Here is a 22,329-nt window from a genome sequence, read left to right as displayed (position 1 = left end):
CTATACCTTAATTCATGACAGAATTTAAGCGTGTTCTTAAGACCCACTGAGCGTTTTCCTAAATCAGGACGATATGAGTGGTCTTTGAATACTCAGACAACACGGGCAGCTGACAAAGTTGGTGACTGTGTAGCTCACTTTCCGTTTTCCTGCTTGTTTTAAGGAGCCTTAGGAGACATGAGGACTCCCAACCATATGCCTTTGATGCGTTTACTAACAAGATCTGAAAGTGTATGCTTCCTTTCTGGTTATTACCGATGTAAGAGCTGCTCATGGATAATCTCGTAAATCTGGTTCTGTATCTATGTCCAGAAAGCAACGAGCTGAATCACATCACAAAGATTTGCAGCAGCTTACCTTTGCCGAAATTAAATTAGGAAGATACTAGTATCGCCTTTGAATATGAGTCTTGTATCAGGACCCTCTAAAACAGTATGCTTCTGCAGAGGGGATAGGTTTTACGTATTCACCGAAGACTAACCATGAAGATGTAGACTGAAGACTGGAAAGGTTAATGCAATAATTCTTGCTTTATCAAACACAAAAATCTGTGAAATTATTACTGTTACAGTCAATAGTGTGGCTGGAATGTAAGAACAAGATCCAGACTATCATCAGAACACTTGCAACACTTTTTTGATATGGATAGGTTGGTTTGGGTTTCGTTGTTTGTTTTTTTTTTTTAGAAGCATGGTGCTAGCCCTGCAACATGCAAGACAGCTCTAGTGCATGGATTGATGACCGCTGCCTGAAGTATTAAAACATCTATTGTTTCACCTCCAACTCAAGATTGCTGGAAGAAAAAAAAAATCTACAAAAGAATCTAGAGGAAAGCACAGCCTTTCTCTGCCTGCAATTGGAGATGACGTGCAGATACTTACAAAATTAAGAATTCAGAAGGAAAAGCAAGATTTCCAGGTTTGAGAATCACTTGGACGTTAGCAGTCACTGCAAGAAGGGCTGTGACTCCTGCTTAAAAGTGAAGATGACCGTAGGAACTACATGTGACAGTTAAAGCTTCATCTACCTGCTCTGGAATGAATTCTGGTTAGCCAGCCCCCATATGTTATTGGGAACGCTCTTCCTAGCAGAATCAAAGCATTAAAAACACTGACAATCTTGCCCATCTATTTTATCTTGGTCCTCAGGTGCTTCCTTATCTAGGAGAGTGTATATGGCTATCTTCTACTAATTGCTGTGCCAACCGCTGCTTTCCTTCTCTCCCCACAGTGGCTGGGGCATCAGGGATTGTCATCTTCTAAAAGTTGCTATTCAGGAAAAGTATTTGCTTGGTGCATGAACTGCTTTGGACAACCTGTTGCCCACTTCTGGAAGCGTGCCTTCTGGGAATCCACCTCCCCTCTGGATTACCCTGTAGTCTGACACAATGATCAGTGAGAAATGGAGACTGTTGTTTTCAAAGGGCCAAAGACTTTAGTTGCCCAAACCATGCAAGGTTGATCACCACAGTTTCAGTTAAAGTCAAAGGTGCTTCACCTCTTCCAGTAATAAGGCTGCCTGAAGACCAGTGATTGATTTTGGGTTGTGAGACATCTGTTATTTGGCAGTTACCACTTGGGATAAAAACTTACAGAGACTTCGTTGAACAGTGCCTGTGTAGGTGTGGCTTATGAAGAGCAGATTTCTGTTGTGGGACAATTTTCTGATTTGAGCAGAGCAGCAAAACTCTTGCAGGTGATCCCATGGCAGGCTAGCAGAATAGGAAGGCTTCTTTCTCCTGGTTCCTTTTCAAGTCTGGGAGATAGGCTGTGATGAGATCAGGTAGTTCTACGAATTTCCTGTGAGAAATGTTAATCTTATTAATCCTTTTGTTGAGTTCTGGCTACTGGCTCTGTCCATATAAAAGTGCTCTTTAAAATGAACAAACATGTTGCCAGGACTGGACGTAGGGAGGAAGGCAGAGCTAGATCTTAGGGGTCATGTCTCTGGCCAAGAAGTGAGATGTGTACTTTTTCTCTTTTTGTTGGCATTGGGCGTTAGGAAGCACTAATAAAGTCTGGTAAAGGTGGAAGCAAAAGGCTAGATCTTAGTACTGACACATCTGTCAACAGTGTTCAAAGTTTTGCCTTTTTTGTTAGATAAATCATTCTCTCTTTGTGCTGTACCTTTGAGTCTGAAGAGCCACAGAGGAAGAGCTTTATGGATGTGGTGAAGGAAACAAGATCCACAAGCCGAATGAGTGCTCTCTCTTTCTGGGTCGTATTTGGAGCTTACTTCTCTCTGTAAATCAAAAGAATTAATGAGGTTTACCCCACCTAAGTGAAATTTGAATACTTCCTCCAGTCTCTCTCAAAACTTGGCAATCAGTCTTCAAAGAATACTCTCTCCTTTTGGGCTCAGTTTCTTGAAGAAAGAGAACTCTCACTAAAGAGGATTTTAAAATAGAAGGATCTTACAGAATTTACCCTTGAGGAGCAGCTGGCAGGCAAGTCTGTTTCTTGAATGGAGGATCTCACTCATCCCTTCTGGATATCTGCAAGGCAGCCAACATCTCTCGGCACAATCTTCATTGCAATTTTTGAATATAAAATAATAAATAAAATATGTGGGTTCCCCCCCCCGCCTCCAATACCGCTTTACATACACGCATTTATGTAGGAAGTATTCTGGAGAAAAGCGTGGAATAAGAACAATTATTTACTAGTGGTAATTGTAGATCAAATTCCCTTTTTTCTCACTGCAGCCTTAGGAACACTAGGTGGCTGTTTTCCTGCGTATTCCCTTGTTAATTGCAGGTCCTTACCTCTGGATCCTGGGTAGGCTCCCCCTTCTCCCATCTCCCCCTTCCTGCTCTTCCCTGTCCCAGCAGTTTCTGGATGTGGAGGAGCACTGGCAGTTTAGTTGTGTGCTTTGGGCAGGTTCCTTCATTTCAGTTTTAGGATCCACAACTGTGTTTTGGAGATTAAAACCTCCCTTCAAATAACAGGGGGTTTATGGTGAAGACAGAAATTCAGCCGTATTAGCGGTAAGTTTACGTATATATTTTTGTACAGAAGTTGAAATGCGATTATCAAACTGATTCCCAGCACTGCATTGTAAAAAAGAAAAAAAAAGTTTTCAAATGCAATTAGTTGTCCTTTACAAGCTGAAGTATCATTGAAGAGCACGTTTACTGTCAGAAGATCTAGGTGCTAAAATCACAAGGGGAGGGAAAATGAGAAGGTAGTGGGAACTAGCTGTTCTGCATTTAGTCGTACATGACTGCATAAAGAGAAAATAAAGTTTTATCCAGTCCAGGAAGATGCAATTGCCTGAGATTCATGTCTGGAAAACTGGGGGTAGCTGCAGCATGTTGTGGTTGCAGTTGTACCACGGGTTACCTTCCCTTGATTTTCTATTATTTTTTTTTTTTTATGTCCTGTATGTAGAGTCATGCCATCTACAGTCATGGCAGGTCCTGTCCTTACTATTTCATGCCTTTTGACATTGAAATGGCTGAATCATTGTTAATTTTTTTTTGAACAAAATTTTTATTTTGTTGGTTTCAGTCACTGATTGATCCTTTTTTCACTTCCTTTTTTCCCTTGTCTCTCTGTGCTTCGCTGGACATGGCCCATAGGGGAGTTCTCAGGTGTGTATCTCCTCTGCTCAGTTTCCTTTCTTGTTTCTTTTTTCCTTGTTGAGGTCGAGTGACGTGGTATACACGTGTGATACTCCCCTGCTCGTGTCCAAACACGGTTGGCTTTGCAGACTTCTCCCACCTCCGCCTCGCTTGGTTGCCTTGCACCAGTGGGTCCCTGGGCAGCAGGACATCCCCGCTCTGTGCTCACGCACCTGCTGCGTTTCAAGAAGCTTTTCTTGTGTGGCTTTCTGCAGGTTTGCTCCACTGTGTTACACTGGCCTGTCACTCGAGGTCTTGGGGCTCAAAGTGCTTTTTTTTTTTTCCTGTCAGAACGGGTGCTGTGCTTGGAGCAGAGCGCAGGTCGGCACGGCACTCCGTTAGGTTCCCGCTCTCCTCCCGGCGATCCACGCTGTTAGGAATCCCTCCATGTGCTGCTGTGGGTTAGTTGATGCATACAGGCCCTCTTCTGGAATGCCTGCAGTGACATTAAAGACGCTTTCTTGATGGATTAGAGTGGCAAAGCCTCTGTCTTTCATGGAAGCTATGCCTTCCTGGCAGGAGTTTAAGTAATAGCTTTGTGTTTTGTTTTGGGGAAGGAGGTTCACTGCCTTAGGGTCACGTTCTGTCATCAGAAGGTTTGCACCTTTCCGTAAAATGGGATTCCTTATGTGATTTCAGATGAAGTCAAGGGGATCCCTCTTGATTTCAGTGCAAACTGGATGAAGTTTTCCCTGTAGTAAAGGCTGGTGACTCACACAGACATGACAGCGTAATGCTGTGTGTGTCGTGTTCCTTTGCTCGGCGCCTCTTGGTGTTGGCTATGTGAGGCTACAAAAGAAAGGGATGGCATCATCCTTTCTTTTAGTTCAAACTGTTTTTACTGTAAGCCGCTTTTTCTTGGTCCTTTCTCAGAAAATCTCCCACTGAAGTTGAGCTGGGAGTTTGTCGCAGTGTGGAGGTGGATTTAGGCCTGTTCAAAAAGGCCAGATGGGAGCTTTGATATCCACCCCCCCCTTTTGTTTTTCCTCCTGCCCCTGTCCTTCCCTCACCCTGCTCATAATGTCTGTTGAACTACTTTTGTTGTGGGGATGGGGAACCCAAAGATGTGTAGTCCAGGGGAAATGTTGAAGATGAAAGAAACAGATGAGCTCGTCCTGACGTCTCAGGTGTAAATCCCAGTTCGGCCAGGCTGCAGCAGAGCAAGGTGTAGAGTAGTTACTGCTGGGCATCACACACACTGGCACTGCACACGGATGTACACATGCTGATGAGCTTCTCTGTTTGCTATTTACAGACTGGTACTTAATGGCTGCTTTTTTTTCTCTTCCTTTCTTCCCCTTTGTCCCCATCTCTTTCTGTTCCCTTTCTCGTATGGGATGGCTCTCATAGTACGGGATGATTTCTTTGGTAAGGCGAAGGCCTTTTTTCTTTTTTTTTTTTTTTCTTTCTTTCTTTTTTTTTTTTAATGTGCATTTTTTTCTAAATTTCTTCCATTCCCTCAACATCCCTCCATCTGTCTTGCATAACCTTGGTTTGTTTGGTTTTTTTTTGATGGTGATATCACCTCTCCAAGAAGCAGGACGCAGCTGGTCAGTAGTGGTGGTTTGGGGATTCTCATTGTTCCTCGTAGTTGATTATCCACTTTGATGCTTCACACTATTTGCCTGGCTGTGGGAGGTGGACAGTATAGGATGGGCTCTGTCCAGACCTCTTTCCTTTTGCTCCATGCCACAGAGGTGAAGAGATCTCCTTTTAGTCACTCCACGGCCCTTTTTTTTCCCGTGAGCAGGGCTTTTCCGTTACAGCCTGCATAAGATTATCTCGTAGTGCCCATTCTATGGCTGTGGAATGGCTTCATACGTTTCATTATTGCAAGACTAGGCCTTCAGACCTCTCGCTGGTTAAAGCATTGAGCTGTGGCTGTGTCGCACACAAATAAGGTGAGGATACTTGATGGCTGGGATGCTGTATGGCTTTTAGCTCTGGCATGATAGCTCACCCTCTTCACCAGCGTTCCTTTCTCTCCCTAAAATGGCTGCAGAGAGGGATAGATGACTCGGGAATGGGAAGGAAGAAGATTTAGTCCCAAAAACTAGGAGGGTTGAACTCTTTCCCTTGGTGTCCCTCAGCACCTGTAATGTCCTTGTGCCATTTTAAAGTCTCAGTAACAAGGAACAAGAAAATCATTTAATAAAGAGATAACTTCTTGGTCTTCTGATCAACATACGGCATGCCACAAAAAAAGGCATTCACCTTACCAAACCAAAAATGCACTTCAGTTACACTGCAGTTAGCGTCTCCCACCTTTTTACTATTTGCAATATTCTTTGACACAGCATCAAAAGAACACATTGCCTGAAACATCAAAGTGATTAATTATCTGTGTACTGATTTTTCAAAAGTTATTTGAAAACGCTGCTTCTTACTCATTCTTGCTGGGAATTTGCTTTTGCCATCATAAATTCATCCCATTTAACTGTGGGAAGAGGATCTGTATGTTGGAGTGTTGTGATGTGTTCTCACTTCTTGAATGCTACCATGTTTCCCTAACTTCCATTTACTTTAAGTCTGTGTTGTTTTTATTTTATTGCAAATATTAATCGGCAAATAACGGATCATGAAAACTGTTGATGTCTTTGCTGTAAAGGAAGAGGTAGTTCAGAGGGCAGGACAAGGAGCACTTCAGCACAAACACTGATGGTTGTGAGACTTCTTCATGCTCTGGGACCTGTGGTGAGAAATGAGCTGCAACCCTAAGCACCGTCCCCTGACAGGAAGAGGTCTCTTTGCCTTTAGTTCTCAGGCGGCCTCTGTTCAGCACTGTAAGATAGAAGCTGACCCTGGGAGCCAGCAAGTCCACGGCAGCCATAAACAATCCAGACGTGCTTTTTTGGTCCCTAAATTCCTTTTTGTTTGGTTTTATGAAGTACTGAATTCAAGTTTCACTCTTAGCACCATATTTTTCAAAGTGCTTGCAACCTAATCTGCATATTGCAGTCATCATACGTTGATGCCCGAGTGCAAGTGCAGTGTGTTCAACGTAGATGTTTTCTTGAGTGTGGGTCTTAAGTGATGGGACTGAGACTTCAGATTTTAAATATCTATGAGAAAACTGTTAAAGGTAGATGGAGCAATGGACAATCTAAAGTCCTGTTAAAATTGCTCTGGTGGAAGGCTGGTAATGGAAAGCCTTTCATGTTCATGAAACTGGTCACAACCATGATCCCAAATCTGTACCGAGAAACAGAAATGCTTATACTAAGAAAGAAAGAAAATCACTGATGTGCAGATCTGGCCAGCAATTTGGACAGTGTTCTGCTGTCCTTTGTGAAAAACCCATGAACTTCTACCCTCTTTCTGTATGAGCGATGATAAAAAAACGGTTGTAGTAGCTCATGGCTGAACCGGGAGTTACTGACTTGACTTCCTCTAACTGGTGCTAGTGAAGCTGTCCTCTCCGTCCCTCTGAAGGGAGTCTGTGAAAGTTGGGGTAAGAAGTTAGGTCTACATTTGGGCTCTTTACAGAAGGACACGTGGGTGTCTTTCGTTGTGCTGCATGGTCTTTCAGCAAGAGGTACTCCACCCTCCACAGCAGGACACAGAAGCCTAGGGAAGCCTAATGAAAGTGATTTCTCTTCCTCAAGCATGAGTCAGGCAGTGCCACACAAGCTTCGTATTTCTAGGAGACCAGGTGAAAACTGCTTGGCCTTTCTTTTCAGGAATGGGCAAAGAAGTGGGGAATCTACTGTTGGAGAACTCGCAGCTACTGGAGACCAAGTAAGGAACTGTTGTGTTCTCTGAACTGCCTGCCTATTTATAAATGAGATGTCATCTTGAAGTAGGTCTTGGCCAGAACTCCTGCCTCACAGGGGCTTGCTCATTTATCTAACAGGTTCTCTTGAATACTTGTTCTTCCTTCAATTGTAGAAGAGGAATTGCTCTTCGGAGTGGCTATCCTAACTCTTTCCTTTCTGCAGGCGCTTGGGTGAAGTCTCTGGGCATGTGCTGGTAGGGTCTCATCCCAGCTGAAATAATGGCAATCAGTTAACTTCAGTGGGAAACTAGATGGGGGTCTGAGCCTCTGTGAGGATATTGCTGTTTATAAGTTTTTATTTAGAACTTTTGCTGTTTGGAAAGAAAATTTTCTTACTGTTGAGGAGAGTTTTCATAGTTGATAAAGGAGAAGCAGACAACGTAACGGACTTACTTTTTGAGAAAGGCTGGCAAACCAGGTACTAAAGCAGCCGGGAAGAGGACGGGAAAGTGCGTCCAGGGGAGAGTTGGAGAATTTACTATGATGGGAAGCTGCTGATTTTAAAGATTTTAAGATGTTTCGGAGCTGATTGGAAATGCTTATTTCTGTCACCATCATCCGCAATTATCCACCATTACAGATAACAGCAATTCCGAAAGGTGTTTCAGATCTTTATTCTGGTAAAAATAGATTTGAACCTTGTGCAGGTGACAGGTTACCCTGCGCCTGCTTTCTGCAGCGTTCTGTCATCTTCTCAAGATGTTGGTCTGTCCGTCGGAATACGGTACTGGGCAAACCTCATCCTGACCAATTATGGTGATTTCAGTGTTCTTGTGCAGCTCCTTGCCAAAATCTATTTTTCCATAAGTTATAGCTAGACGGAATTGTTTAAGTACACTCATTTCAACTCTCCTTGTAGTGCCTGTGACTTTAGTTTCAGGTCTCTCTTAAGGACAGCTGCTGGTTTTGGGCATTTTTGCTTATTGTCCCTTTCACACCTTTAAGAAATGCTTTGAACGTTGTGAAGAATGATTTGATTGCCAAGGTGGACCAGCTTTCTGGAGAGCAAGAAGTGCTGAAGGGAGAGCTTGAAGCAACAAAGCAGGCCAAAGCCAAAATGGAGACCAGAGTCAAGGAGCTGGAGGAGGAGCTGAAAAGGTGAGTGGTTCACACCTTGCCCCAGGGAGCTGGGAGGACATGAGTGATAAACCCACCTCCTCTGCTAGTTTTACTCTGTTTCCCTCGTGGAGGTTAGCACTGGAATTCAAAGGTACCTTACAGAGCACTGCAAGGACGATGGTAGCTGGCAGAGATATTTCTAGTGTTATGTTGGTTTTATTGGATTGACGTGGATTATTGAGCCTTAGAAAACGCACAGAACTTTCCTCCCCAGGACCAGGATTCTGTAGCAGCAAATCCAGGCTCCCTGGAGTGAAGCGTTCAGAGTTCCAATTTGCAATTTGAAAAAAAAAAAAGGGGGTGGGGGGAAGGAATTTCAAACACAATATTTTTGAAATAAACTGTCACAAACTTGATCCTTCCAGCAACCAAGACAGCCCTGAGAGGAATGAATGCGCATTCATTTAATGGAAGAGCTAATACACGTTCCCACAAACAGTATTTAAATGCCAGTATTGTTAATTGTTTCGTAGTTCATGTTAAGAATGAGAAGAAGAGGCAGAAAAGATTTTAAGTTCTCTGTAAGTAGCATTTGGAGAGATTCCACTTCTTATTTTCTGCTCAAACTAGAGAAATCGAAGCCTGAATGCCTAGCAAAGCCTGCGATGATTTCACGTCCATAAAACTAAAGATGCCTCATGGGGCTCAAAGCAATATAATTACATTTTGACCAGCTGCACATTACACTGTGGTATCTCGATTCAGAGGACAGTGTTTATTTTGCAGCTGGAATCTGGAAGGTTGCCTCTTGTAATCTGAGCACAGAAGCAGCAACAATAACACAGACTGGTCCCCTCATTGTTCAAAAAGTCTGAAATGAAAGTAGTCTCACAAGCAGTGGAAATAGGTCTGATTGTTTTAAATGCCTTTGGAATCTCTCATAATATCTATAATATCCCTAATATATTGAATATATTGTGCAGCGGGGACATGGACTTTCAACTGGCAAGTGTGCCTTTTTAAGAGATGGAGACAGCATTTTGTTTTCCACAGTGTCTTTGTTGTTGATAAAAGTGCGTGTAATTCAAATCGTACTGCATGGCTGCACCTTGGTATGGAGTTTAAAGAAATTAAAAGCACTCAGTTAAATACTTCAGGTATGTTATTGACACAGATTTGGTGTTCTCTTCTTTGCCGTTATGGCGAGCTATCCTTCCTTTTTTCACTGCGTTGAAAACGGAAGCAGCCCAGAAGAACTTAAGCCAGCATTTTCATTGCTGATAATGGCTCGGTTTTCCCATGGTTAAGATCTCATCAAACATTTGAACATAGATTATGGCTCTGAAATAGAAATTGGCTGGGCTGTTCCAGTCGTCCATATTTTGGTGCTTACATCAAATATCCCAAAGAAATGGGGTGATGTCAGTGAAGCTGTGGAGAGTAACATGCTGCAAGAGAGAGGGAAAAATATCAGAGAAGCATGTCATACTCTGAACACTGAGCTTGCCATTTGAAAACGTTGCCTTGTGACGCGTGCAGCCAGACCTTACCGTAGACAGTTCTCCTCCCAAAAGGCCTCAGGGCCATCACTTCCTGGTTTGATGCTTTTCTTCCTGTTTCCTAGAGTGAAATCTGAAGCGATTGTTGCTCGACGAGAACCCAAAGAGGAGGTGGAGGATGTAAGCAGCTATCTCTGTACAGAATTGGTATATTACATTACTAAAATGCCTGTGGGGAAAGGGGGTTTATATACTTACTCTGTATCACCTCATATATGTATATGAGTCCTGAGATGCAGATTAATCTGCCTTCATTAACAATGACGGCAAAGCTGGTTTTGGCTGATGAGCATTGCTAATGGACAGATGCCATGAAATTACCTCTTCATAAGACTTTGAAGCCATAGTTTGGCAAAGAGGAGCAGTGGCAACACCGTGCATGATGTTGTTTCTGCAGAACAGTGCTAGAGCAGTGCCCTGCCCAGCACCTTCCCTTTTTATCTAGTTCGTCCTAATTTTGAATTACAGTCTAGTGCGCAGCGTGGTTTCTCCTGTGGTCTTGTAGAATCATAGAATCATTTTGGCTGGAAGACACCTTTAAGATCATCAAGTCCAACTGCTAATGTGGCGTCTAGCACCTTGTGATGGTCAGCCATCCCTAGAAGAGCTTGTCTCCACTTTGGCAGTGAAGCTCTAAGCTGTGAGGACATTGGGCAGTGAAATCCGGGTTATACAGACAGCTTTGCAGCAGTAACTGCCTTTTATTAGTGCTGTAATCTCAATCTTGTGGCATTGTTTTTCTCATTATTTCTTTTACATCAGCCAGTACTGCCTGTTACAGGGTACTGTTCTTCTGCGACAGCTCTTCAAACTGTAGTAAAAAAAAAAAAAAAAAAAGGCAAAGCAGTAACAGAGATTTTCCTTGTAAATGTCACTCTGCTAGGACAGGGAATTAGATACGTTTCTTTTCAATATTACTGTGTTCTTACTTTGTAAAAGGTATTGGAGCGGGTTCAGTTCTGGCCTAATTCTCTTGACTTAACTGGGGTGGACTTGGTCTGTTGAGAATTTAGGTAGATAGGAAAATTTTCAAGTTGTGCTTGTGAAATGCTGAGGGGGGCTAGATTCTTTTAGGCTGAACTGACCGGAAGTCTGTTTTTTTAAATTAAAAAAAGAAAAAGTTCGTAAAATTCCTTTTCATTTATACACTTCTTCTTTTGACTGGTCATAAAGGTGTATTCCAAGTCCAGGGAGGCTGGAGAGGGACTCTGTTAATTTGTGCTATTCCAGCTCTCAGCAGTACTCACCAGCCAGAATGAGCTTGAGAATTGCCACAGTCTAGGCACGACCTGGTGCCACTTCCTAGTGGTGGATTCCCAAAATTCTTGCAATTTCTTTTTGGGCAGATATTTTCCCCAACTTAGCCATGTTGTTCTCATTTTCCACTCCTCAAAAGAGACAAACAGAATCTCATTCCTGTTGCCTTCTAACCCAAAGACGCATGTGCCTTCATTGGAAGGCCAAGTTGTGTCACCAAAGAGGAAAAGGTCTTTCTTTAGTTTCTTGTGCCCTACACCTTTACGAGCGTCTACTCAGAATGCCTGCTTCCTAGTCCTCTTGAGGGGACAGATGGCATTATGTGGTGCTCCCTGCTGCTTGTGACTGGGTTTGCTAATGAACTAAAACTTTGGTTTCCAAACTTCTGGGCCAACGGACCACTGTTAACTCTCATAATTTTGTGCAGACTATCAAAGCACCTTGCTGACAACAGTCCCCGGGTGGGGTTTTCAATGTGGTGGTGATTCTAATTGTAATCTCCATGGGTTTGCAGAACACCCCAGAGGTCCGTGGGCCATAGTTTGGCGCTCACTTGCCTAGAATTAGCACCTCATACGTGGAAATCGGGGTAATCAAACAGAACAGGAGCAGAACTAACAAACATGTCTTTCCGTCTCCTGACTTGCCCTGTACTAACATCAGTCCCCTTCCATCTCTTGGCTGAAGCAGTGCTCCTCCCCCCTGCAGGACAACATTCCCATAGCTCAGCGCCGCCGCTTCACCCGCGTGGAAATGGCCCGGGTTCTGATGGAGCGCAATCAATACAAAGAGAGGTTGATGGAGCTCCAGGAGGCTGTCAGGTGGACAGAAATGATCAGGTGAGACTAGGTACTGGTGAACGTTCCTGTTTAGGACAACCTGGCTATGTTTGACCTTGTGGTCCATGGAACCCCTACTAAGATATGGGTTGAGAAGTGCTGAAGATTTTCCAAACTGTAGATGCTTCTCTCCTAATACCTAATTCTTTCTCTCTTATTTCTGAACCTGGGCTGCAAATCTTGAGTTGCCATCGTTACTTGGAGACACTGGGCAGTTGTCTGTCTCGCTTGTTTCTTGTGTGCTAATTAAGCTAGGAGAAGCTGTAGGGAAGAGGGTTCTAACTAATGAAATCTAAAGGCTTTGGTTGAAGTGAATATAATGCTGGGCTTTGTAGTTACCAGGCTAGTGCTGTGGCAACGATAATGTTGCGGGGTTGATAACACTTCAAATTGAACACACTTACTTGCCCTTCATGTCCACGTTGAAACATAAAGTGGTTGGGTGTGCTTACGTTGAAGACCAGTGCTTGTCACTTCCTCTGTTCTGTTTTGAAACGTTAGAATGAATTCTGAATTTTGATATGGATTCCTGGGTGGGAAGAAACTGCTGGATTCTGCTGGTTGGCAGAAACTGCTGAAATTAACTTGCTTCTGCTGTGTGTGTCCTTAGAGCTTCCCGTGAGCACCCGTCTGTCCAGGAGAAGAAGAAATCCACCATTTGGCAGTTGTAAGTTCTTTGGTGGTTTGCATAAGATTAAGAAAAGGGGAAGCATTGCCATTTCTACTTTAGGCAGCAACTTAATAGGCTCTGACATTAATGAAACATCAACTGAAAATGTTGTTAGCTGAACCCTTTTGCCTTCAAGGGCTCCCTTTGTCCCTAGTGAAATTAAAATCAGATCTGAACATCCGCATTGGTTTTGTTTTACAAGCTGAGAAAGATCACAAGTACCCTTGGCTGGAAGAATACATACACTCACAATCAGTTTTAATAAAGGGCTGTTTTCAGAAGGTATCTGTCTCTGGAGGCTAAAAACACCTTATGTCAGTCAATCTGAGAGGATTTAGGTCTATGTTTGAAGTAGGGCAGATTTCATGAAGGGCTTACAGCCCCTGATTGCGTACCTCTTGCTTCCCCTGTTGTCAGTCTATGGTGGGTTGTCTCCCCAGACACCTTTTCTCATATTCGTTGGCCTTTTTTCCGTCCCTAGCTTCAGCCGCCTGTTTAGCTCTTCCTCAAGTCCCCCACCAGCAAAGAGGACCTACCCATCTGTGAACATCCACTACAAGTCTCCAACAACAGCCGGGTTCAGCCAGCGTCGCAGTCACACCATGTGCCAGATCTCCTCTGGCAGCCGCACCCTGGAGTTCTTCCCTGAAGAGTGAGTCGCATGCTGTGTGCCAAGACAGGTCCCCCTGCAGCTCTTCCAAATAGCAGCTTTTCTTAAAATAAGCTGTTTTCTGCTTTAAAAAAAGTCTCTGCGGTGTTGATGTGTTTCTGTCTCTTGTGGTTTGTCTCCCTGATCTTTCACTCATCAGTTACCACGTGGATGGGCTCAGCAAACTTTGTCCTCCCAAACATATCGCTGCTGTGGCTTTCTGGGCCGTGGTGGTTCATCTCAGCAGGGATCACTGTAGGCTTGAGTTGGCCTTAACCCTAGTCCTGTACTCGTATTTGCAGACTGCACAGTAGAATGAAGTAGGGCTTTTGTGGTAGAATGTGATGGCAGCCTTGGGACAGCGGGGTGGACTGTCTCGCCCAGCCCTGTTGACAAGGAGTTTAGGTGAAAAGTTAAGTTCTCTCAGCCACACGTTTAGGTTACAATGCTTGGTTTTAATCTTAAACATGCTAAAAAAGAGCCTCTACTCAAGATTCTTCTCCCTGTCGTTTCTGGCTCTGACATGAAGGGAGGAATCTCTTCTGTGCTTTACTTGACTTCAAAATGTGTGTGTTCTGCCGTTACGAGGTTGTACAGTTTCATATGTGGTATGTTTTTGTGGAAGGACTTTGGAGAATGTGATGGTAAAGTATTACAACTTCTGCAATAAGAGGGATTTGTTGGAAAGGTGCTAGATCAGGAGAAGAGAGATTATCTTTAGAAGGGTAAATTCGCATTTCGTAGGTACCCACTGCCTTTATTCTGTTCTTTTTATCTGATTACAATATCATAGACATTGTTTGGTGTCTGAGTGCTTTTCAGCAGTGCATTAAACGTTGTGACTAACCGCTGTCAGAAGCTGTTCTCTCATCCTCTCCCCAGGGAAAAAAGCATGTGCAGGGAAGTGGTTTGTTTTAGCAGGGGGTTGCTTTTGTTTTAAGTATATATGTCATTGTGTGTGTGTGTGTGTGTAAGGGTTTTTGGTTTGGATTGGATTTTTTTTGCTGATGTTGTTTATACCTTGGAATGGAACTTTAAAAGCCTATTGAGAGCTGGAACTGATATTCAAACAGCCTTTGTTTATATTAAAATGTATCTTAAGAACTCACAGATCAATTTTTCTTTCAACCTTTGCCAGCGCAAAGCTGGAGTTGTTCTGTTGAAACCAGCAGTTTCATCAGCAGTTAGTGTGTATTTTCCTTATTAGCAGAGAAGGCTTTAAAACGGACAGAAAGATAAATAGTTGACTATAATGAATAGGGGAAGAACTCAGAATGTCTTCTGATGGAGACATTAGATCAGTAAATTTGAACAGCTGAGCAAAACTTGGTGTAATCTCATAGATTCATAGGTTTTACGGAAGGTTGATTCCCTGTTTCTGAAGGGCTGTCTGGGCACTGAAGTGGAGATGACAATGATTTGGCCTGCCACGTCGCTCAGGTCACAGGGAGTTAGAGATTAGGGATGCCTGTGTCTGCTTCTTAACAAAGTTTTTCTCTCCAATTTCCTGCATTTTCAAAGATGGATTTGGTTTGCTTTGCGTTTCCTCCCGCTGCTGGGGCAATACTCCCTTGACCTTCAGCTTCTGTTTTTAACCATAGATTGAGAAGTAATGCTGTTGCTTCTCTCCTCAGTGACTGTACATCCTCAGCACGTCGTGAGCAGAAACGGGAGCAGTACCGCCAGGTCCGGGAGCACGTGCGGAATGACGATGGGCGGTTGCAGGCCTGTGGCTGGAGCCTCCCTGCCAAGTACAAGCAGGTAGGGACCACTCTCCGGACAGGCTGAGGGGGCATCATCCCTCACAGTGAAACCAGCAAAGACCTGACTTCCCCACTGGTAACGTTAGCCTTAGGCCGTAAATATTTCATGTTGAGGTATCATATGCCTGTTTTATGCGCATGATAATTGTACGCACAGGTCAAATTAATCTTTTCTGTATCTCCACCAAAGTCAATGGAGGGGGCGTTCCTCTGCATGAATGTGCTGAAAGAACCTAGCCTATGCCAAAAGTAATTAAACTTCTTTGTCCAGAGCCCAGTACTTGTTTTTATTTCCCTTGTTATTATAATTGGGCTTGAACATCAGATATTTCATTTATACTCTGAGAACTTTACCAATTGTTACTATAAAAACCAAACACAGTGCAGTTTGCTCCCACTTCTCCCCAGCAGTAACACAAAATCAATTGTCATCAGCCTCATTTGTTGGTTTATGACTCATTTAACTTGTCAAAGACCACCTGAAAGGAAGGACTCTTGCAGTGTGGCATGAAAGTGGATGAATTTCAGGCCATGATGGAAGGGAATTGCCAGTGTTCTGACGGTGCATCTGTTAAGCTTTTCTCTGCCAGCAGTGCAGCTTATAGCGTCTCTTGACCATACCTGGGGCACAGTATCGTGGTGAGGGAGGTAGTCTCTCTGGTAGGCTGCTCCCATCCCTGTAGGGACTCGGTTTCCTACAAGATGTGAGATGAGGCCTCAGCAGCAGCCATCTCTGAGGCTAGTAAGTTGGGTTCTGCCATATTGGTTACATCTCTCTTACCATAGCCTGCTGTTTACAGCCTTGTACCGTCTTTTTCATCTTCTCTTCCCCCACAGCTGAGTCCCAATGGTGGTCAGGAAGACACTCGCATGAAAAACGTCCCCGTGCCTGTATATTGTCGCCCACTAGTAGAGAAGGACCCAACCATGAAGGTACGTTGTTTCTGCATACCATTCCAGTCCAGAAAGGGGACATGATACACAATGATTTTTGGTCACTAAATGTGTAATTTTTACGACAATCTGTATTTATTTTTTTTTACGTTATATATTCCAAATTCTATCTTCTGCTTCCTTTTTTGAATGGTAATTTCTAGTGTATGTAGGGAAAAGGACCCGTTTTTGTAAGGACATAATTCTCAGCTGATTCTGGTTGCCAGGTGCCATGCTTCTGTCTTACATCTTGGGCTTTTTTGACAGAACTCTTAATATAATACCAGCAACATTTTATGCTTATAAGGCCTTTTGCTAAGACTCCTTAGGCTATAATACAAAACGATATAAACATTCATGAAAACAAGCAGGCGAAAGTAAAAATGCATTTCATCACTCTTTTTTTTTCAGATTCCACTGTTGACTGGGATTCACGGGCCAAAATTATTTAGAGCAAATTTTTGTGAACCTGTGTCTATGAATACTAGAATATTTTGAGTAGAATCGCAGTTGAGAATAGGTGGTCATCTCTCTCCCATAGCACATTTAAGCGCTATAGCTAGTTGTTTTGAAATAGGCAGTTTGTTATTAATTTCGTTCAGAGCCGATTTTTAGATGTCATTCTGATATTTAAGTTGTAAGAAAATTCTTAACGTTGTTAGTTGTTTCTAGAAAATTGGCGTGATCTTTGAATAGTGTTCTGTTCAGCATCTTTCCTTTGTGAATTTGGATAAATCCAGCATTTGTTTCTGTAGTCCTGTTCCCAGCATTCTCCTAAAAAAAAACCTATCTGGAAATAGCTCGTAGGAGGTTAACTAAATTTGATTTCAGAAAATACGCAGTGTGCTTCTTCCGCTCCACACTTGTTATGCAGGGAGCTAAACCAGCAGATTTTTTTACTTCATTTTTTTGTTGTCTTAGTTCTCTCTGTAGCTCTCTAAGATCAGACACTGATTTTTTGAGCAGAGGAGTGCACTGGATGTGTATCCTCAGCCAAGCAGTCGCTGTCAATTGTAGTTAAGCAGTCATGCTGCTTGTACCCTGAGCTAGTAACACCTGCCGTGTCCTGCTTGCTTTGCTACCAGGACTCGGGAACCCCGGAGTCAGAAAAACGGAGGACATTTTAGAAGCCTGATTTCAGTTATGCACCTGATTTATTATCTTCATGTTCTTTAAATCTGTTAGTGACATTTGTTAAAAAAAACCCAGTGATTTTCACTGGGTTACAGAGAACCTTTCTCTTACCTCCATCAAATCCGACTGTGTCATCAAGTAGAAATCAACAAGATGTGTTGTTTCCAACTAAATATTTTAGGTGTTTGACCTGTGTCCACAGCTCTCTACAAAGGTGCCTGAATTTAAAGAGACTTTGGAGCCTCTAGAATTCTTAGTTTAAGATTCCTGTTTCTGTTACTTAGCTGTGGTGTGCAGCTGGAGTCAATCTCACGGGATGGAGGCCTTTGGAGCAGGAGCCTGGGAATGGGCAGAAACTGGATCCTGGATGTGATCCCCTCACCTGCGATAGGGAACTGGAAGGCGAGAACAACAAAAGTAATCATACATCTCCTGAAAAGAAAAAGGTCAGAAAAGAAAATGGATATTTTTTTTTTTTCCCCCCCTCCAGTGTTTTTTCTCATTCCATCCCCGGCATGACTCCTCTTCTCTCAATACCTTTGTACTGTGCTCTAACGTGTCCTTCTGAGGCATCGTCTTGTGGGACAGCATTGTGGCATTTTGAATAAATCATCCGAGATAAAATTTTCCAACTTCTGCATTTGAAACGTTTGGAATTTTGAAAAAAAAATTCTAATAATAAGTGTAATTTAGTGCTTGACTGAGGTTGCTAGGAAGGTTATGGAGTCCTCATCACTGTAAATTAAAAGACAAAAAAAATCAGGCAAAGTTTTGTTAAAAAGAACATAAGACATAGCAGAGTCCATGAGTCCGCTTGGTTCAGAAAATTTATTCCAGCTGTTTTTTAGTAGTCTGAAGTGGCTTTTTTGTTAAGAACCAAGCTGTAATTTGCAGATAATAATACAATGCTTTATCCTTTCTGGTTTGTGGGGTTTTTCTCCACAGCTGCCTTACACTGCTGCCCTGTAGTCTTCTGAGATCAGCTTGCTTAAGCTGGTAGGTTGCGTGCATCCCAGCTCAATGGTATCCTGTCTAAAGCAAATGTTCAGTGATACGTTAGTCAGACATCTCAGAAGATAAATGAATGGCCAAACTCCTCTTGCCCTAACGAGCCAGATAGGCTCTTTGGCCAGTGTTCCAGACACTAGTGTGGCGACGTGAATGAAATTTGCGTAGCTCATCTTGTTTATTTGCATCAGCTAGGAAAGAGACTTGGCTCTTTCAGGCCAGCATTGTGGTGTTTGCATGTGTAAATGTTGCCAAGCACTAATATGCTCAGTCTGATCCGAGAGGAGCGCTGATTCTGCCCATTTGTTTGCTCTTCTGAAGGCAAAGGAGCTCCATGAAATGGATGCCACGTCCAGCCGTGTCTGGATTCTCACTAGTACGCTGTCAACAAGCAAAGTTGTAATTATTGATGCCAATCAGCCTGGCACAGTGGTGGACCAGTTCACTGTCTGCAATGCGCATGTGCTCTGCATCTCCAGCATCCCTGGTAAGTGGGGCCCAGGCACTGGCTGTGATCTGCACGGGGTCACGTACTCCGCTGAGGAGTGACAAATGTAGGGTCCACACTTCAGAACTAACCCTTGGACCCTGCTGCATTCTGGAATTGTCCCTCAAAACCATAACTCAGATCTGGCCTTCTTGTAGGACCTTGCCGTGGAGATCCCTCACTGTTGAACGTTTAGTAAGTTGTTCCTTTGGCACATAAAGGATGGTTCCTGGGAGCAAGGGTGAGCCTTGCCCAGGTTTGGGAGGGCTCAGTAGCTGACCTGGATGTTGATGCTTACAACGAGGGGATTCACCATGATGTTGACTGATGCTGTGGTGCCTCCCCAGGGTAGTGAACCCCAAGGGTCAGCATCTTCCATCCATATGGTTACCTCAGAACTACTTCTACATTTAAATTAGCAGTGACATCTAGATTTATGGGAGAATCTGTTCTTTGCCCTTCAGCGGCCAGTGAGAGTGATTATCCTCCAGGCGAGATCTTTCTGGAGGGAGATGTAAATCCTGAAGAGTCGTCTGGAACAGATGGTGTCTTGGCAGGAATCACTCTGGTGGGTTGTGCGACCCGCTGCAATGTGCCACGAAGCAACTGTTCCTCGCGTGGTGACACACCTGTGCTGGACAAGGGACAGAGTGAGTTTTGGGACATAAAACTTAATGGCAGTCCAATTATAGCTAGTCCCATATAAGCTTACAGTCTTAGAGCTGCGTCCTTCTGTCCCTGAGTTAACTACTTAAGAGGCTTCAAGAAGTTTGTTAATGTGGTGCAGGAAGACCAAAGGCCCTTTTGGTGCCTTTCTCTTTAGAGCCCTCCTTTCCTCTCTGAGTTATGCATGTCCTGCAGCCTGGTTGCGGGGGTCATATAGCAGAGCGTTTTGGACAGGTGATATGTTTGCCCTGCTACAGTTGCTTCTGTTCTCATTGCTATCTCTTCTGAACCATATCTTCTTGTGAAGTCAGTTAAGCCCATATGAAGACAGTAACGATGCCCTCGCTGACTCTGTACTGCAGTGGGCAGCCCTGGAGATCTTCTAATGTTTTGCTAGTCACAGATCGTGCCTCACTTTAAAATAGCCTCTATTCCCCATCCAAGCAGAAAACACTGGCCGATCTGCTGTCTGTGTTGCAGGCTCAGGGCTTAATTGAATTGGTCAAGAAAGGATAAATTAAAAAATTGGCAGCCTGACTTCTGTACAGCTGACTTACCAGCTCATTCTCCGGTACGTCTCACGCTGTTCTTTGTCTTGTAGGTGAGGTGGCTGCTGTCTGCAATGAGAAGATCAACCAGTCCCAGTCTACTGAGGAAGCAACAGAAGCGATGGAGGTACCGGAGAACGGTACAAGCGAGGCAGAGCCAGCTCAGGCCCGGCCTGGGCCCCTCACGGAGCACGTGTTCACAGATCCAGTCCCTGCACAGGCACCTCTTAGGCAGAACGGGTAGGCAGTCTGGGGCCAAAGTGCCAGTTTGGTTATTTATCAGCTCTGTTTTCATAAGCTTGTTGATATGAGAACCAGCCTGATCTTCTGATAAAGTGTCAAGCCATTTTAAGTTTTGTGCCCCAATAGTATTACAGCTGGGATGACAGGGAAAGAAAAGAAATGAAAATAAACATGGTTCAGCCTGCAGCAGACTGTGTCAGCTGTTAAAGTGCAAATATTTGATCTCTCAGTATGAATTTAAACCTGCGGTTAAGACAGATCTTCCAAAGTACACATGTACTTAATGTTCTTATTGAAGGAGCTTATTGATTCGTCTGTAAAAATGACGATTGATTTATTCTAGTACTACCTCTAATGTTCTGTAAAGATAATGAAGAAAGCATATTCACCACCCATAAAATCTTAAGACGAATGAATCTGTTGTGATGGCCTGAGGAGCAAGGTGGAAGTCTTGACTAGAAATTGTTCCTAAATGACCAAGTTGTTCTAAATTGTTTCTGTTCAAGTTGGAAACGAACAGAGAAAATATTGTTTATGTAATAGTACTGCCAACCACTAAGTTAAGTTCTATAGATTTGAAGTACTTTCTATTTGTGTTGGTGGAGAAAAAAGGAAGATAGCAGATCTTCCGGCGTCAAAACAAACAGCAGATTCCAGAATCAGGCAGTTAAAAAACACTAAAGAGAAGGAAATTATTTGTGTACACAAGGGCCCTTATCTGCTTGTGAACGCCAGACTGTGAGCGCAGATGAGCATTCAGTGCATTGCTCTAACAGTCTCTAACTCTAACAGTATCCCTTGGCCTCTTCAGGGAGAATGGGCAGCTGAAGACAGAGTCGAGCGCAACGCTGCCGGATCAGGAGTTGAACGGGGATGCTGCTGGGACTTGCACCAGTGCTGCCCCCACCATGTGGCTGGGAGCGCAGAACGGCTGGTAGGTTCCCCTTGGTCTGGCAGGTGTCTGTCAGCTCCGCTCTCTGGGCTCCACTTTTCATGTCCGCACACCTTTAGTTCACTTCTTGTTTCTGGAGTAGGTTTTTGTTGCTCTGTTGTTGTTCTGAGCCCTCAACTCATCATAGGCACAGGGCTTTAACCTTGCTTTCTTACCTAACCATTACCTTTCCTACCAGCAGAAAAGACTCAAGCCTGGTCAGGCTGAAGGCATGGGGCCTTGCTGCTAACCCTCCCCGATTTGTCCTTTCTCACAGGCTTTACGTGCACTCGGCTGTATCCAACTGGAAGAAGTGTCTGCACTCAATAAAGCTGAAGGACTCTGTCCTGAGTCTAGTGTAAGTGTGCATGCCAAGGGATGCTGAAGGAGACGTTTCAGTGCCTAAGCGATATTTTAGATATCAGCTCTTTGTCAGTCATCTTTTCCTTTGCACTTTCTAAGTGCCTTGTTTTGTGAGGAAAATTTCGCAAAGTTTTTGTTATGGGGAAGCCTCGTACTGAGCCGTTTTCCTGCTCAACTGCCGACCTGACCCAATTCAGTGAATAAGGTACTGAAAAGACTAGCAGTATCAGGAGGAAATAAGTGGGGAGGAGAAAGGCAGAATTTCACTGGGGTGCAGATTAGGTGGAATTTGTTGAAATTGGTGGAGTTTATAGTGTGAAGGAGAAGTTAACCTCCACAGGAAATTTATGGATTTTCTTACTACAGTGAAGGTAAGAGGCCTTGGCCCTTGCAGGATGTTCCTTTACAGGAAATTCCTGAATGGGAGTTGTAGGGAGAACATAAAGATGGTGTGCATAAATGTCATAAAAGATTTGTGTGTCCCTTACTTCTGCAGACTCCTGTAACTATTTACTTTTCTGTGATTTCAGGCATGTGAAAGGGAGGGTTCTTGTTGCTCTGGCAGATGGAACACTAGCCATATTCCACCGGGGAGAAGGTAAGAATCGACGTAATAAGAGAAAACCAAACTTGGCTGAAAGCGTAGCAATGGATTAAATGCTATTCTGAGTCTAGAAGGAAAGGTGCTGGTTTGCCGGAGTACAAACATAGGGTTAAAATGCATAGCTATTGCACACGCGTAATCCTTATCCTAAAACATCTAAGACATACTTTAACACTGTTTTCTGAGCTTTTCTGAACAAAACCGTGTGTGTATGTTCTG

General features: G+C 43.6%; 1 protein-coding gene across 34 annotated transcripts in view; it reads left to right on the top strand.

Annotated features, from left to right (window-relative positions):
• The window catches only part of MAPK8IP3 (mitogen-activated protein kinase 8 interacting protein 3), a 75,968-nt gene that overhangs the window by 43,898 nt on the left and 9,741 nt on the right, over nt 1-22,329 (top strand). For 9 of the 34 annotated variants that reach the window (XM_074599255.1, XM_074599244.1, XM_074599250.1 and 6 more), the window contains 17 exons: nt 3,581-3,592; nt 4,973-4,990; nt 7,303-7,360; nt 8,343-8,495; nt 10,081-10,162; nt 11,960-12,111; nt 12,722-12,778; nt 13,263-13,433; nt 15,065-15,191; nt 16,031-16,126; nt 17,545-17,706; nt 18,590-18,755; nt 19,220-19,405; nt 20,023-20,209; nt 21,024-21,146; nt 21,421-21,501; nt 22,037-22,104. In XM_074599255.1, coding sequence (XP_074455356.1) covers nt 3,581-3,592; nt 4,973-4,990; nt 7,303-7,360; nt 8,343-8,495; nt 10,081-10,162; nt 11,960-12,111; nt 12,722-12,778; nt 13,263-13,433; nt 15,065-15,191; nt 16,031-16,126; nt 17,545-17,706; nt 18,590-18,755; nt 19,220-19,405; nt 20,023-20,209; nt 21,024-21,146; nt 21,421-21,501; nt 22,037-22,104 — 1,899 coding nt within the window. The remainder of the gene's footprint in view (nt 1-3,580; nt 3,593-4,972; nt 4,991-7,302; nt 7,361-8,342; nt 8,496-10,080; nt 10,163-11,959; nt 12,112-12,721; nt 12,779-13,262; nt 13,434-15,064; nt 15,192-16,030; nt 16,127-17,544; nt 17,707-18,589; nt 18,756-19,219; nt 19,406-20,022; nt 20,210-21,023; nt 21,147-21,420; nt 21,502-22,036; nt 22,105-22,329) is intronic. The other 25 variants (XM_074599249.1, XM_074599256.1, XM_074599273.1 and 22 more) reach the window with 13 other exon arrangements.

This window comes from Larus michahellis, chromosome 8 (assembly GCF_964199755.1).
Source record: "Larus michahellis chromosome 8, bLarMic1.1, whole genome shotgun sequence".
Lineage (NCBI taxonomy): Eukaryota > Metazoa > Chordata > Aves > Charadriiformes > Laridae > Larus > Larus michahellis.
Note: the sequence above shows the minus strand (reverse complement) of the source record. Positions and strands in the feature narration are given on the sequence as shown.